General features: G+C 49.4%; 5 protein-coding genes across 5 annotated transcripts; all 5 read left to right on the top strand.

The window, feature by feature from the left end:
* Positions 1 to 1823: 1823 nt before the first annotated feature.
* On the top strand, positions 1824 to 2774 carry N7511_001535 (type 1 glutamine amidotransferase; the record flags this gene model as incomplete). Its single annotated transcript, XM_057123960.1, has 1 exon — positions 1824 to 2774. The coding sequence occupies one exon, from the start codon at positions 1824 to 1826 to the stop codon at positions 2772 to 2774; it is 951 nt and encodes a 316-aa protein (XP_056989693.1).
* A 217-nt stretch (positions 2775 to 2991) lies between these two features.
* On the top strand, positions 2992 to 5537 carry N7511_001534 (uncharacterized protein; the record flags this gene model as incomplete). The annotated part of the gene is made up of 9 exons (XM_057123959.1): positions 2992 to 3023; positions 3076 to 3195; positions 3246 to 3466; positions 3518 to 4065; positions 4120 to 4244; positions 4296 to 4444; positions 4498 to 4673; positions 4723 to 4906; positions 4984 to 5537. The coding sequence occupies 9 exons, from the start codon at positions 2992 to 2994 to the stop codon at positions 5535 to 5537; spliced, it is 2109 nt and encodes a 702-aa protein (XP_056989692.1).
* A 944-nt stretch (positions 5538 to 6481) lies between these two features.
* pan2n2 (poly(A)-specific ribonuclease) lies at positions 6482 to 10148 on the top strand (the record flags this gene model as incomplete). The annotated part of the gene is made up of 4 exons (XM_057123958.1): positions 6482 to 6610; positions 6675 to 7966; positions 8015 to 9133; positions 9182 to 10148. The coding sequence occupies 4 exons, from the start codon at positions 6482 to 6484 to the stop codon at positions 10146 to 10148; spliced, it is 3507 nt and encodes a 1168-aa protein (XP_056989691.1).
* A 354-nt stretch (positions 10149 to 10502) lies between these two features.
* On the top strand, positions 10503 to 13239 carry N7511_001532 (putative translation elongation factor EF-1 subunit; the record flags this gene model as incomplete). The annotated part of the gene is made up of 5 exons (XM_057123957.1): positions 10503 to 10734; positions 10820 to 10864; positions 11053 to 11763; positions 11814 to 11987; positions 12032 to 13239. The coding sequence occupies 5 exons, from the start codon at positions 10503 to 10505 to the stop codon at positions 13237 to 13239; spliced, it is 2370 nt and encodes a 789-aa protein (XP_056989690.1).
* An 882-nt stretch (positions 13240 to 14121) lies between these two features.
* On the top strand, positions 14122 to 16250 carry bipA (Hsp70 family ATPase KAR2; the record flags this gene model as incomplete). Its single annotated transcript, XM_057123956.1, has 3 exons — positions 14122 to 14303; positions 14355 to 14519; positions 14576 to 16250. 3 exons carry the CDS (start codon positions 14122 to 14124, stop codon positions 16248 to 16250), a joined length of 2022 nt encoding a protein of 673 aa, XP_056989689.1.
* Positions 16251 to 16417: the final 167 nt, after the last annotated feature.

The following is a 16417-nucleotide window of genomic DNA, read 5'->3' as shown; positions in this document are numbered from 1 at the left end:
AAACAAGCGAATGGATCGCAGAATATCATGCAAGACTAGTGCATATCGAGTGTTGGACACACATTAGGGCCAGATGTGCGTTGTCCCTTGCCTCAGCCTAAGCCTCTTTGGGAGCGAAAAGATCGGTGCATCCGGATTATCAGCTAATTCTTCACACGCCTGTCAGCTGCAAGAGCAAATACTGAAACTTTCGCCGAATGAATGTTATCGCTGCCAAAACTCATCCAGCTCTACCTGAATACACAAACACCACCCTCCCCCACAGTAATCAAAATGTTATTCTCGGGGTGTGGGAGCGCCTCGCTACTCCAGTGGGCATTGACAAAGTTCTTCCTCCCCACTCATTCCACACAGTTGTGGGAATATTCACACACAGCTATGCCTGATCCCCACCTAGATCCACCTGGAAAGGTCTTCAGGATCAGCAATCGCCTCACCGACAATCTCGACGATCTCCGCGATCTCCGCGATCTCATCAGATCTATGTTCACACGACTTGATAATTATGCCTTGACTTGTTCTCATTTCCCCTGGTTAAACACCAACCTAAGTGATAGGATATACACCTAGAAATATAACGTTCAATTGACCAAGTTATCCAAGGCAAATCTACTTCAGATCACGTCTGGGACTTATCCACGTACGAGGTGGGCCTAGTGGGCCACATGGGAATTGGTGTCGGTCAAGCAAACTCTCACATCAGCAAGAACCCAAAGTTAGACCATGAGGGCCTAGACTAGAACAATTGTCCCCTATGCGGTATGAAGAAGCGCGCTGAGATCTAAGCATGAGACCAATAAGTAGCGTTGCATTTTCATCAGGTGCAGATTGTTCCTATCTCAAGATGGGATAGAGGATGCAGAAAGCAATGTTTGCCTATATATGTCCCAGAAATTCTTGAATGTCTTGTTTTATTCCATTTGGTAGGACCAATATGGCTAAAGGCCAGGCCAAATCCAAGTGTGAGATTGTATACTGAAAGAAGAGTGAGGTCGGAGTATTCTTGTTGTATTGATGTAACCATAATTTCAACTTCCACTTGCTACCAAATCTGGGCACCTGGCTGTATTTTAAGACACCATGTCTGGAAAAGGTAACGCATAAGCTCTGAAATCTACCGAGGATACAGCAATGTCGACGCTGTGTTTACCTTTGGCAAATCTGTATGGCGGCTTACACTAGCGCAGGGTCTAGTTTGCTGGGTTCTACAGTAGTACCTTGCCTTAGGCCCCTCGATAGACTGTAGAGCTTCTGTTTCCTCCCATTTAATAATTCTCAAGTTCCTCAAGAGACCTTGTCGTCGCGCAGAATTCACACTCTGTGGACTTGAAGTTTACGGAAGCAGTCTGCTCTTCTTTGTTCTCTAACGTTATTTTTCACCCTTGCAAACATTGAACGAATCATCATGTCTTTCAGCAGGTCAGATAGTCATTCAAGCACTCAATCTCGGTGCTTTGGTTTCTCCACTCCAGTTTATCTTTTTCATCGCCATCGCAGCTACGCTATTTGACATTTAAAACAAGAACTACACAGAGATGTAATTGAATATTTCGATTTGCTTGGCATTTTCTAGTCCTTGGACGAGATTAACTCTTAATGAGTTTTATGCTAATAGAGGTCCGACAGTCTCATGTGCAGTTTGAAGAAATGAACCGATTTACTTCGGGCACTGCCTCCGGTCCTTTCGGTAGTGCTCCGATATGGAAGAATCGCGAAGTCGGAGAAATTAGCGCGGGGAACACGATATGATTCTATTTTAATCTATACTGACACTCTCTATTTTTTTTTCCTTTTCGGTGAATGTCACTTGTTTGCGCAGAAGCATGGATTCCCGTCAACTACACATCGCTGTCCTTGACACGGATATTCCCTGTCAGCGTGTCTACGCCAAGCGAGGCCTGTACAGCTCGCAGTTCAGATCCCTCCTGTCTGCCGCCGCAAAGCGAATCAATGCAAGCGAATACAAGCCAGCGTCAGAATATCTCGGCGTCCATGTCACTGCGTTTGACATAGTTGGCGACTCGCTGCCACCCTACGAGGGCTTGCGAGTCAACGCCTGGTCTTCCGCGGAGAAACAATCTCCTGGATTTCCAGGACCCATTGACGCGATTCTGGTCACTGGCGCTGCAGCGGCAGTATATGATGACTTGCATTGGATTCCTGGTCTGAAAAGCTACCTGCAAAAAGTGTATTCGGGCTATCCACTAGTCAAAATATTCGGGTCATGTTTCGGCCATCAACTGATAGGTCAAGCACTACTCGCAAGTGACAATATCTATACATCTCAAGGATCTTCTTTCAAGGTCTCCGTTGGATTGTCTTCACATGGTCACGAAATCGGCATTCATCCTATCGCCTTGAATCCGGCATTTGTTTGCAACTTCCCACCCCTGGCGCGGTTTTCGCAACAACCATTTCGCATGCAACTCATTCATGGCGATGCAGTACTATCTTCACCGGAGTCTTCTACTGATTCGGAAGCCCTTCTACCCGAGCCGTGGCTCAATATGGGAAGCAGTCAAATCTGCCCGATACAAGGTCTCTACCAGCCTGGTCGCGTTCTCACATTCCAAGGGCATTTCGAATTTGACGCCTTTGCCACGGCTGAGCTATGTCGCAAATTTGCTGATTCGTTTCACTGGTCTCCGGTCGTGCTCGCTTCTCATTTGGCAAATATCGAGCGCTCTATAGTCCCGGGAAAGGACGACGATGATGATTCTAAAGCAGCCGCGGAAGCAGTCCTTTTGTTCTTTGCCGGATCGGACCAGTCATAAGGCTGGGGTTCTAATTTTCTATCGGTCATGTCTTTTTCACTATCCAATACGAATTGGTTCTTATTGGAATCAGACCAGCGGAGACTTCGGATGTCGAAGCCGAAGTCCCCGCAGGCTCGGTTGGCAGCCCGAGAGTTATCAACTTCTACTCTTTCGCTCTGTGTATTAGATATCGTGAGAACTCGAATCAATGAGATACAAATGATCGCCAAACAATATGGTCAATCCTAATCCTCGATCTACTAATGCGTATGTTGGGGCCCTGCTTGATTCCAGAACATGTATGATAACAATTCTGCAGATGTGAGACGTGCCGGAGACGCAAGGTCAAGTGCTCCGGCGAAAAGCCCTGTCGCGCTTGTATCAAGCATAACTGGGAATGTGTATTTGGTCATTCCGGGCGCAGGCGTTTCTCTGAGGCGTGAGTCCCTCGAGTTTGCAGGGCTTTGTGTATGACTAACCTCCATCTAGTCAAGTGAAGCACCTCTTGGATAAAATCCGAGCCTATGAGGAACAACTTCAATCCAAGTCCACCGGGGACACAGCATCTTCTGTTCCTTCTCCTGGTGAAGGACAAGCGACAACTAGTCTGCGGTCCTTTCAAGGTGGTTCTCCAGCCACTGCTAACACACCTGTCAATCCGGCAGAGGAAGATTTATTGTATGCCGATGATAAATCTGCTATAAGCCCAGGTACTCCCATATCTCTGCTCGTTTCTTGGTGACGGCTGACTTTCCACAAAGCAACGGACTTGGCTTCCGGGCCTGCCTTCGAATCTCAAGTCAGATCTCTTCTTGACAATTCCCGTGCAAGTGAAGCCGCATTTCGTGGAGCACACTCATCCCCTCATGCATCAAGTACGCCAGGATCTCAATGGTCATCGGTCAAAGAGCTCGTCAGTGATGCACCAGATCTGTCTATTCCGTCATTGGAGGAGTCACAATACCTACTTGATCAATTTCTCTTCTATCTTGGTGTCAGTCAACACTTCTTCGACCCACGATCATTTTCCGATAACCTGGGACTACTCTTTCAGTCCCCGGAAACAAAACACAGACAGATGAACACTACTTGGTTTGCGGAATATCTTTTAGTTATGGCCATGGCAAAACTCATGGATGTCAAAAATCCCACGTCCCAGACACCCGGGGCAGATCTGTTTGCAGAGGCACTGAAGCTGCTTCCTCCATTGCATCAGATGGGTGGAGAGGGAGTGATGGCAGTTGAGATATTGACCCTCATTGCAACTTACCTGCAATGGTGTGACCGCAAGCACGACGCTTATTTACATGTAGGCCAACTTTATTTTTGGGGGCTACTACAGAAGCTAATCGACATGGATTAGATTGGGCTCGCATTACGACTGGCCATAGCCCTCGGCTGCAATATACAGGAAAATGAACAAAGATGTCTTCCTTCTGAAAGTGCCCACAGGCTACGACTTTGGTGGACGGTGTACATGTTGGACAGGTGTGTATTTTCGCTAGCCTGTTGATTCCATCGTCTAATCAACATGCTCAGGCGCCTCTCTTCTGGTCTCGGACTGGCGGCTGGGGCCGATGAACGACAATTACGCACCGAGCTGCCTCGTCACGCAGTCGGATTCCAATCTCCAATCGCCCTCGCTATTAACGTGCGCATCGCACGGGTAACAGACGAAATCATGTCCAGTGAGTAACCGCCGTCTTTTTCGTCCATGATCATTGCCTGATACGTGAAACAGCTCTCTATGGTAACAAATCCATCACCCAGCTCGAATTGGTCCGTAATATCCAAGACATTCTCCAAGAACTGCATGACACGGGTCGCTCGTTCCCCAAGACGTTAGTCCTCGACTTCAATCGCCCTCTGTATTCAGTCACTCGTACAGGGGCGTCTTTATATTTGATGCTATTTCAAGTGAGATACATTGACACCCGGTGCCCATTATGTACTAACTTTGACTAAGGCAATAATCCTATGTACCCGGCCCATACTCTTGCAAAGAGCTCGGTTAAAGGCACAGACAGAACACCGTTTACAGGGATCCGACTCGATACCCAACATCCTCCTTCGTCTTTGCGAGACTTGCAATGAAGCAGCCACAAGAAGTCTTGCCATCCTTGAGTGTCTTCGACAGCAACAAACGATCCGTAAGTCGTCTTTCTGTCAATGCTTTATTATACTGTCGTATTCGATTTTTATGGACTTCAAGTTGACTGTTTCTCAGCCCGGTATGGCTTTTTCGACCTAGATGCCACCTTCTCCGCTGCCTTTGTACTAGTAATGGTTGGATTCCTTGATCCGTCTCAAAAAAAACCACCTAAGTCACTCGATGAAGCATTCGACGTACTCCAGTTTTTGTCTCAAGCAGGGAACTCAGCAGCCGAGCGACGCCTCCAAGACATTGCCCACTCCTGTTCCCGCGTTTGGCCAGACTATGTCTTTAACACACATGATCGAGACAGTGCACCACTACGTCGGCAGAAGAATCGATTTGGATCAGATTCGAGACAATCCCCATTGGCGAGTTCTTCAGGCTATCCATCCAATGACTTTGGCTCCCGCGATCGAAATTACCATTCAGATGAATCCAGACTACTTGAGCCATGGCCACACATTGATTTCGCAGAATCCATGTTTGACATGGACGTGGATTGGGACATGGATCTTTCTGGGGAGGCAGAAGGGATATATTCAAGCTTCCACAATCCCACCTTGCCTCTAACGGGTGTTGACTATATTGACTGGTTGGAGATTGAGAAGGTGTTTAGTGGTCCATGAAGTAGGGGGGATTTTGAGAATAATAATATAACCAGGCTCAAAGGCTGCGCAGCTGCGTGCCCTATTTATTCCCTTGCCGTACTTGTGATGCGTAGACCGTTAATATTGGTCACTTTGTTGACACGGTCTAGTTCATGTACTTTTGAGTGGAAATAATATCGTACTACTACAGAGAAGAAGCCTTATTGGAGAAGTATCAAGAAAACAAGGATGGAAACGCGCAAAAAAACGAACTAAGTGGTAAGAAGGCCAATAGAAAGCGCAATAGAGAAAATATACAGTGATAGTCAAAACTTGAATAAGAAGTGAAATGATGCTGGACTATAGATTAAACTATATTTCAATTACTTTGATCAATTCAGACAAAACTTAGTACGATGTCTTCGAAGGTTAGCCATCAGACTATCTTTGCTCGATTTCGGACTTTACGCTCGAAAAGCAAACATTAACTTAACTTGTCAACTTTGAAGCTTCTTGTTTCCATAGATTTGAGCCAGGATACTTCTTCCATCTACCTCTCGCTCTATATATAACAATATTATTCCCTGTCCAAACTGATGTCCATTGTGTGTGCTTGATCTCTCGGTATGGTAATGTTTCCCACCGATTACCACGATTCAAGCCCATCACGTGATGCGTCGTCGAAAGAGCGGTCCCTCAGCCTGCGATATGCAGTCGGCCTCCGACCGTGTCTTCTTTCGTCGCGTCGAGCAGGGCAAGCCGACACCCCTCTTCACTTTTGGCTATACTTTTGATCCCTCCCTCGCCTCGCTTTTGACAGGGCCTCAAATCGCCCTGTAGCTTCCCCGCACTCGCGTCTCTCGCCCCGGACAATGCCAACCCTCGCTGGTTTCCCGCGCGGGTAGAACCAGCTATTTTCGACAAATTGATATCGGACCGATCCCGAAATACCGGAGCATTTGTGCTCTGCCACAGCCGCAGTTATGGAGGCCGACTGGGATGAGCTGTCGCGCATCCCTATGCCCCCGCCGAGTCCGCATGCTATGCCAACTATCGCGACTGCCACGGCATTTGACGATGTCATGGAGCTTCTGTGGACAGGCAATGAATATGTAAGTTTTCTCTCATTGCGTTTGGAAGGAACACGATTCTGACCGGGGTTTTCCTTTCTCCCAGGGCAGGATCACTTCATTCTATGGACCAGAGCTGCAACGATATACGTCCGTTCGGGCCCATCCAGTATCCGAGGGCATGGTACGACAGATTGTCTTCCATGAAAGAGGTGTGATTTCGCTATCTTCGAAAAGTGTACATATGATCACGCGGCGAGGCCTGACGCAATGGCATCTTACCCACGATGAAATGGTCGATCTGCGCTGCATGAGTTTCACAGCCCAAACGAATCGAATTCTCGTCGCGGGCTGTCAGAAAGTCATGTTTACCGTGGATATTGATAAGGGTATCATTGTTGACAAACTTCCCACAGAGTTCGGCTACACCCTCATGAAGAAGAGCCGTTATCTCTGCGCGGCTACAGACACCGGATCAATCAATGCTCTCAGTCTCTCGGACTTCAGTGTTGTCAAATCATGGAAGGCGCATGGGACAGCTGTCAACGACATGGATGCGCGAAATGACTTATTGGTTACCTGTGGCTTCTCCGTCCGCCAGCTTGGAGCTCCCATTGTGGACCCCCTGGCCAACGTATATGACTTGAAAACGCTGACTCCATTGCCTCCAATTCCTTTCCATGCAGGCGCAGCATATGTCCGCATGCATCCCAAGCTTCACACTACCAGCTTTGTGGCCTCACAGACAGGTCAACTCCAGGTGGTAGATCTTATGAACCCAAATGCAGTAAATTTGCGACAGGCCAACGTGTCTCTCATGCTTGGAATTGACCTCTCACCATCGGGCGAGGCGTTGGCTATCAATGATGCTGAATGCTCGATTCATCTGTGGGGCTCGCCGACCAAGGTTCATTTCAATGAGATGAGTAAAGAGACAGAATTTGCAGATGTTTCGACGCGGCCACCTCCATTAGACTGGTCTCCTGATACCCCATTGAGCATGGTTGGGATGCCTTACTACCATGAACGTCTCCACTCGGCGTGGCCGAGTCATTTGCTTTTCGAAGTTGGCAGTCCGCCTGCTCCATTAGATCAGTCACTACTGCCGTATTTACGCCCTGCAGAGATGGGGCATCATGCTCCAAACCCGAGAAAGACTCGTCGGAATCAGGTAGAGAATACTCGCGCTCTCACCCTCGCGGAGCCAGCTCTCATTGCACCGAAATTCTTGAGTGAAAAAGCTCGAGATATCAGCAAATTCGAGGGCGCAATCGGTGATGCAGCTGAAGCTCTGGCAGGAGCAAATATTAACGGAGAAAGCGATGATGATCCATTACTCAAGTATAGCAATGTCGAAATCAAATATAGTCGATTTGGTGTGGATGATTTCGATTTCCGGTAGGTCCCTTTCTTGTGATAATTTGTCCTTCACTCACCGTTTGATAGGTTCTACAACAAGACTACATTCTCAGGACTGGAGACTCATATCGCCAATTCATTCACCAATTCGCTTCTTCAATTGTTCAAATTCATTCCCCTTTTCCGAAATCTCGCACTGAATCACGCGGCTGGGTCGTGTCTAATTGAACATTGTCTGCTGTGTGAGCTGGGCTACTTGTTTGATATGCTGGAGAAGGCCAATGGCCAAAATTGTCAAGCTACCAACCTTCTGAAGACATTCAGCAGCTTCCGAGAAGCCTCTAATCTAGGCCTCCTGGAAGAGAATCTTACCAACAAGTCTCTCTCAACAGCCATTCAGGCAGTCAATCGATTCTTCCTAACACAAATAGCCCACGACTTCCGCATGATCCAACCAAGTTCTGAAGATCTCGATCAGCGCCTCGCCACGGTGGCATCCGAGTCCATTCGGTGCATGTTTTGTCAAAACGAAATTGTTCGTCCAGGGAATTCACTTGCCAACGAACTTGTATACCCGAATATCGACGTGAAACAGGCACGACGGAATCCGGTATTCCGATTTTCCAACATCCTTCGCGCGAGCATAGAAAGAGAGACACAAAATCGTGGCTGGTGCAATTATTGCCGCCGCTACCAGCAGGTGACCATCCGCAAGTCCATTCATCGCATGCCTTTGATTTTGGTTTTAAATGCGGCCTTGACCAATCCTCTCTGTCGTCGACTTTGGTCAATGCCAGGCTGGTTACCTGACGCTGTCGGCATCCTTGTTGACCCCAGTGGTCAGGTCATGTGTTTCGAGGGTGAAGAGCTCCAACACCGGCTTCAAAGTCAGACAGCCGGGCTTGTGGTATACGATCTAGTTGGCCTAGTGGCGGAAATTGACATACCTGAGCACCAAAAGCCGCATTTGGTGTCTTTCGTGAACGTCTCCATCTCTGACCGTGAAAACCAAGATCAAAGCAAGTGGCATCTGTTCAATGACTTTTTAGTCACCGAGGTCGACAAGGATGAAGCCTTGCGATTCACACAACCCTGGAAACAACCCTGTGTCCTGGCTTACCAAGTTCGAGACCCACGCCATGTCGTCGATGACTCCTGGAAAAATCAGCTTGATAAGACTTTATTATTCCGCGAGTGGTCTCTGAAGTGAGTTTCTGCCCTCTTTGTTCAAGAGAATATGCTAACAATTATCAGTGGTGGCCGTCAAGTGGAGTCATGCCGCACTCTCAACGAGGACGAGATGCCAAATTCCGGGATTCCTGTCGCATTGGATACTGAGTTCGTTGATCTCGAAAAGGCTGAGATTGATGTCAAAGCAGATGGATCCCAAGAAATGGTTCGCCCCAACAAGAGTGGATTGGCTCGTGTATCCGTGTTACGTGGTCAAGGTATCCAAGAAGGGGTCCCCTTCATTGACGACTATATTATCATTCGAGACCAGATTGTGGATTATGTCACTCAGTATTCTGGTATCAAACCCGGTGATCTGGATTCCCGAACCAGTGAGCATAATCTCGTGACACTCAAAGCAGCATACAAGAAGCTATGGCTGCTTTTGAACTTGGGCTGTGTGTTTGTCGGTCATGGCCTGGCCTCTGATTTCCGAAAGATCAACATCCAAGTGCCAAAGTCTCAGACAGTTGACACTCAATATCTGTTCTTCCACCCTGGAAAGAATCGTCGTCTCAGTCTCAGGTACCTAGCTTGGGCTGTTTTCAAAGAATATATCCAGGAGGAGCCCACACCCGACACCGTTCAAGGTCACGACTCCATTGAAGATGCTCGCATGGCTTTGCGGCTGTGGAAGAAGTTCCAGGAATACGAAGACGCAGGCATTGTCGGACAAATGCTCGAAGAAATCTTCCGCGAAGGCTCTAAACTGGGCTTCCGCCCACCTCCTAAGAACGGTGGCACTGTTGCTGTTCTCTCGAGACCTGGCACAGCCGTCACCATGCAAAATGACAGCGGACGTAACACTCCTAGCACCCCTGAAACCCGTTCTGCAGCGATTGCGGCAACCACTGCTCCCACACCCGTGCCAACCAGCGCCCCCACCACTCCTCGCCAGGCTTTCAGACGATCTATCGCATTGACTCCCAGTAATGGAAGCTTCTCTGGGCCTGGTGCCGGTGATTTCTTCGGCGGTAGTCCATTACGATAAATATACATTAGTTGGTTGTTGTTTTTTTGGAATACACTATGATAAACAGAAACCTAGACGTGGAAAGCTATGATGGGATAATTTAATTACAGTAATAGTGTATAGTAGAGCAGGTTAGTAGAGTAAGTTGTAGAGCATGTATAGTAAAGCAGAACAGAGAGTGGGGTATGACGTGTCGGTCTGGTTTCTGCCGCAACAGAAACATCCCACTTCTCTCAACTTCCAGCTCCTTTCAGCTACTTTATATTCTGTCGACTCTGTCATTCTTTTTGACCTTTTCGTTCTTTCAATTGACTATTTCGTCCTCGGGCGTCTCCTTCCTCCCCCTTCCAACTTAATACCACCCCCACCTCCATGTCGAGACACCGCATTAAAGACGTCGGCTACGAGGACGACGATTACTACTCTGATGATGGGTATGCGTCGCCAGACCCTGAAGAGCAGGAATTTCTGCAGCAATGCACCGCCGCAGTTTTAGCTCAGCTCAGTGCGGGGCAACCGTCGGTGACCGCTACGAAAGAAGAAGTCCAGGAAGCATTATGGCATTACTATAATGATATTGAGAAATCCGTGAATTACTTGAGGGGTATGTGCTACATGCGCAGACTTAAGCCGTGTCATGAAGTGTCGCGGGTTCGCGATGAGAAATTTGGCTGACGGTCTGTCTACAGGGAAGAAAGAAAAGGAGGCTGTAAAGCAGAAGCCGAAGGCAGCAGGTAAGCAATATTCTTGCAAGGTCGTTCTGTCGAAATTTTTGGCTTGGCTCGGTCGACCACAACCCGATCAGGATCTGTATTGTTGGTAAAGAAAGGTGTGTTTTGACTACGTTGCGGACTCCCCTCAATCTCTCGGACTCTGAACTGACCGTCTGAAAGTTTGAACAATGTTCTAACAGGTCTTGCAGTGCCCGCGTTTCCTGTTCCATGTCCCACAGCACATTTCTCGGCGGCCGATTTCTTTTGCGACTCTCCCTGGCTCAACGTGCCCTCTCATCGGAAGGCGGAGATATTGGTAGAGCCTCTTTACCCGCGTTTGGGGCTCTTGGGTGGTGCACCAGAAAATGTCGGGAAGGTCTCCAAGCTAGCGGCTTTGGCTGCTGCTCGAAAGAAGAAGGAAGGCGAAAAAGCTCCTACTCCGGCCGCAACCCCAGATGCATCTTCTTCTCCGCAGCCCTCGCACGCTCCATCTCCGGACCCTTCTCAGGCACCGTTGTCTCTTCGGGAAAGGCTCGCCGCTAGTGGAAAGTCTACACCAAAACCCTCTGAGGGATCTGGGCTACGACGTTTGGGCAAATCAAGTTCCTTGTCTTCCTCGCCTTCGCCCGCACCAAAAGAACAACAACCTGAGCTTAATTCTCCCGAGCCATTACCCCAACCAGAGGATGAACCTAAGGCAAACCCCGAGCCTCAAGAAACAGCTCCCAATATTCGCGCCTCGCCCTCTACCTTTGCCAGCACCATCGTTGGTGTAGCAGGCCCGACAACAGCCGAGCCAAGCCACTTGCACTCGAATAGTGCAGACCTGTTGAAGTTATATGGACAGGATGCTGAACCTTTTGACTTTGCAGCACCCAGCCCCGACGATGTCGTTCTGAATGCACAGAGCACAGCGAAAGGTTTGGCGATCCGCAGAAAGGTTTGAAGGCACCCGCCTAATAATGTGTAGGATTCAAGTCGAACACGTCGAAATCAGCTGGGAAGAAAGGCCAGTCTGATCTTGCAGGTGGCATGAAGGACTTGTCAGTGGAGGAGAAAGTGACTGTCAAGAGCAAGAACCTGGATGTTCTGGCCGAGTACAAAAAGTCCAATCGCAAGCGATCAGCCAATTTCGTTGTTATTGGTAGGTTCTCATTGCTTTTTGCATGGATCTGGCTGACTCTCTAGGTCATGTGGATGCTGGAAAGAGTACCTTGATGGGGCGTTTGTTGGCAGATCAAGGTGCTATCGACAAAAGAACACTCGACAAGTATCGACAAGAAGCTGAGAAGATTGGTAAGGGATCATTTGCGCTAGCTTGGGTTATGGATCAAGGATCAGAGGAAAGAGCTCGAGGTGTGACGATAGACATTGCCACCAATAAGTTCGAGACGGAGAAAACAGCGTTCACGATTGTTGATGCACCAGGTCATCGTGACTTTGTGCCAAACATGATTGCTGGTGCTAGTCAGGCGGACTTTGCAGTTCTGGTCATCGACTCCAGTATTGGCAAGTTTGAGTCTGGTTTGAAAGGTCAGACCAAGGAGCATGCTCTATTAGTACGCAGCATGGGCACTCAAAAGATTGTGGTGGCTGTCAACAAAATGGATACTGTGCAGTGGAATCATGACCGTTTCGAAGAAATCGAGCAACAGATTTCCTCGTTCCTGACTACTGCAGGCTTCCAAGAGAAGAACATCTCTTTCGTGCCTTGCTCCGGTGTTCTCGGTGACAACATCACTCGTCGCAGCGAAGATCCTCATGCCTCTTGGTACTCTGGTCGAACATTGATCGAAGAATTGGAAGATTCAGAGCCCTACACTCACGCCCTTGAAAAGCCACTTCGCATGACCATCGGCGATGTCTTCCGAGGCGGCGTGCAAAACCCACTCTCGATCTCTGGCCGTCTTGATGCCGGCAGTTTGCAAGTGGGCGATCAAATCCTGACTATGCCAAGTGGTGAAACAGCCATGGTCCGCGGTATTGAGGTAGACAGTGACCCAAGTGACTGGGCTGTAGCGGGTCAAAATGTTGTCTTGCATATTGCCAACATCGACCCGATTCATCTTCGGTCTGGTGACGTTGTTTGCCGCTCTTCTTCTCCGATTCCTACCATCACGACCTTTACCACGAAGGTCCTGGCCTTTGAACATTTGATGCCTATGCAGGTGGATGTCCACCGTGGTCGACTTCATGTTCCTGCCCGTATCAGCAAGCTGGTTGCCTCACTGGACAAGGCATCAGGTGCGGCTATCAAAAAACGGCCCAAGATCGTGGCTCCTGGTACTGTTGCACGAATTGTGGTCGAGATGGATCATGCTGTGCCGCTGGAAGCTCCCACGAGGGTTGTCTTACGTTCCGGTGGATCCACGGTGGCAGCTGGATTATTAGAGTAGCAACGTATAACGTTAGAATAATTTCTAAAAATACATTCTGCACAAAGAGTACTCAGTTTCCTGGTATATGTACCATCTCTCATAGTCAACGTTCATATTCATCAGCTGCTCACTGTCGGTATATACAAAACCGTTTCTGATTAAGGCTCAACAATGTTACACAGTACCTTCTCCCTGTTCCCATCTGGGACGATCTATATGGACCCTGTGCCCTGTGCTACCCCTGCTCGGCAGATCCCCGGCTTCTTCCAGGCCCGCAGTATACCTTGAAGCATGCTGATCTGTTATAGCAACCCACTGCGGAGCTATGCGTTTTGAATAAATGACATGTAAGCCTGACTTGTCTACGTGGCCAAAACGTTTCTTATTTTGAGGCCAGACTACTCTACACCAAATGCACCATTGACGAGGCTAAACCTGAACAAGGGACAAGTGTTTGGCCCCTTCTAGCAAGTTCGATCATCTGGCAGCCTCTGATTGGTGGGATTTAAGGGGAATCCCTGGGTGGCCCCTGCCGCTAGTTCTTTTTGGGCTGTATATTGCCCTAAATGGAAGGCGGTGACACGACAAAGCGGACTCTGAGTCAGCCACTGCCGAACGGGCGGCAGCCAATCAGAGACCGAGAAGTGACCTGAACTGGGAAAAGGCCATGCTGGCCGCTGGGCCATATTTCGCGTACAAGAAGTCCGCATCTTCTTGCAACTTCTTCCTTTCCACATCGCCTCGGGTCCCTCTCCCGCTTACATTTTAAAGGGTTGAGTATAACACGTCTTTTGTGTTAACTCCGCGTCGCATTACGGCACGCACGAAGCTTCTCGACAGCTTCCCCATCCTGTGATTTGAACAGCTCTTTTCTCAACACTCACATATACCCCCTTCACAATGGCACGAATCTCCGCACGCGACGGCGCGTCCAAGCCTTTTGCCTGGACCACCGTCTTCTACCTCCTCTTCGTTTTCCTCGCCCCCTTGGCCTTCTTTGGCAACACCGCTCACGCTCAGGAGGATAACTCCCCCGAGAGCTACGGCAATGTTATTGGTATTGATTTGGGAACCACCTACTCGTATGTATCCAATTCATGAGACAGCCATTGAGCCATGCTAACTTGTCTCAGTTGTGTTGGTGTGATGCAGAATGGCAAGGTCGAGATCCTCGTCAACGACCAAGGAAACCGTATTACTCCCTCTTACGTCGCTTTCACCGATGAGGAGCGCCTCGTTGGTGACGCCGCCAAGAACCAGTACGCTGCCAACCCCGAGCGCACCGTCTTCGACGTCAAGTAAGTTGCCATCTGTTATCACACTCGATTTGTTTTTTGGATACTAACAAACGCAGGCGTATGATTGGTCGCAAGTTTGATGACAAGGATATCCAGAAGGACCTTAAGAACTACCCCTTCAAGGTTGTCAAGAAGGAGGGCAAGCCCCAGGTCAAGGTCGATGTCAACAAGTCCGCCAAGACCTTCACCCCGGAGGAGATTTCCGCCATGGTTCTCGGTAAGATGAAGGAGATTGCTGAGGGTTACCTCGGCAAGACCGTCACTCACGCCGTTGTTACCGTTCCCGCCTACTTCAACGACGCTCAGCGTCAGGCTACCAAGGATGCCGGTACCATCGCCGGTCTCAACGTCCTCCGTGTTGTCAACGAGCCCACCGCCGCCGCTATCGCCTACGGTCTGGACAAGACTGGTGACGAGCGCCAGGTTATCGTCTACGATCTTGGTGGTGGTACTTTCGATGTTTCCCTTCTGTCCATCGACAACGGTGTCTTCGAGGTCCTGGCTACCGCTGGTGACACCCACCTTGGTGGTGAGGATTTCGACCACCGTGTCATGGACTACTTCGTGAAGCAGTACAACAAGAAGAACAACGCCGATGTCAAGAAGGACCTCAAGGCTATGGGTAAGCTCAAGCGCGAGGTCGAGAAGGCCAAGCGTACTCTGTCTTCCCAGATGTCTACTCGCATTGAGATTGAGGCCTTCCACAACGGTGATGACTTCTCCGAGACCCTTACCCGGGCTAAGTTCGAAGAGCTCAACATTGATCTTTTCAAGAAGACCCTCAAGCCCGTTGAGCAGGTCCTCAAGGACGCCAAGGTCAAGAAGTCCGAGGTCGATGACATCGTTCTTGTCGGTGGTTCTACCCGTATCCCCAAGGTTCAGGCTCTCCTCGAGGAGTTCTTCGCCGGAAAGAAGGCCAGCAAGGGTATCAACCCCGATGAGGCCGTCGCTTTCGGTGCCGCCGTTCAGGGTGGTATTCTCTCCGGTGACGAGGAGATGGTCGACATGGTTCTCATGGATGTCAACCCCCTCACTCTCGGTATCGAGACCACTGGTGGTGTCATGACCAAGCTCATTCCCCGTAACACTGTCATCCCTACCCGCAAGTCGCAGATCTTCTCCACTGCTGCCGACAACCAGCCCACCGTCCTGATCCAGGTGTTCGAGGGTGAGCGCTCGATGACCAAGGACAACAACATGCTCGGCAAGTTCGAGCTGACCAACATCCCCCCTGCCCCTCGTGGCGTTCCCCAGATCGAGGTCGCTTTCGACCTTGACGCCAACGGAATCCTCAAGGTCTCCGCCTCCGACAAGGGCACCGGCAAGGCCGAGTCCATCACCATCACCAACGACAAGGGTCGTCTCTCCCAGGAGGAGATCGACCGCATGGTTCAGGAAGCCGAGCAGTACGCCGAGGAGGACAAGGCCATCAAGGGCAAGATTGAGGCCCGTAACGGCCTCGAGAACTACGCCTTCTCCCTCAAGAACCAGGTCAACGACGAGAACGGTCTCGGTGGCCAGATTGATGAGGATGACAAGCAGTCCATCCTTGACGCTGTCAAGGAGGTCAACGACTGGCTCGAGGACAACGCTGCCACTGCTACCATGGAGGACTTCGAGGAGCAGAAGGAGCAGCTCTCCGGTGTCGCTTACCCCATCACCAGCAAGCTCTACGGCTCTGCCGCTCCCAACGAGGATGATGATGAGCCCCTGGACCACGACGAACTGTAAAATTATCTTGAGGCATTATTCATGGAGTTCATTTTTTCTTACTTGATTTTGTCTTGATATCTGTTAAAGTAACTGTAGACCTGGCTATGCCGGTCAAGAATACATCATGATACCTTGCATTTCCGAAGAAACCATAAACCACATATTCCGTAGAAATTAATTTAACT

The sequence above is a fragment of the Penicillium nucicola genome (genome assembly GCF_028828085.1).
Source record: "Penicillium nucicola strain IBT 29836 chromosome Unknown utg000001l, whole genome shotgun sequence".
Taxonomy (NCBI): Eukaryota; Fungi; Ascomycota; class Eurotiomycetes; order Eurotiales; family Aspergillaceae; genus Penicillium; species Penicillium nucicola.
Note: the sequence above shows the minus strand (reverse complement) of the source record. Positions and strands in the feature narration are given on the sequence as shown.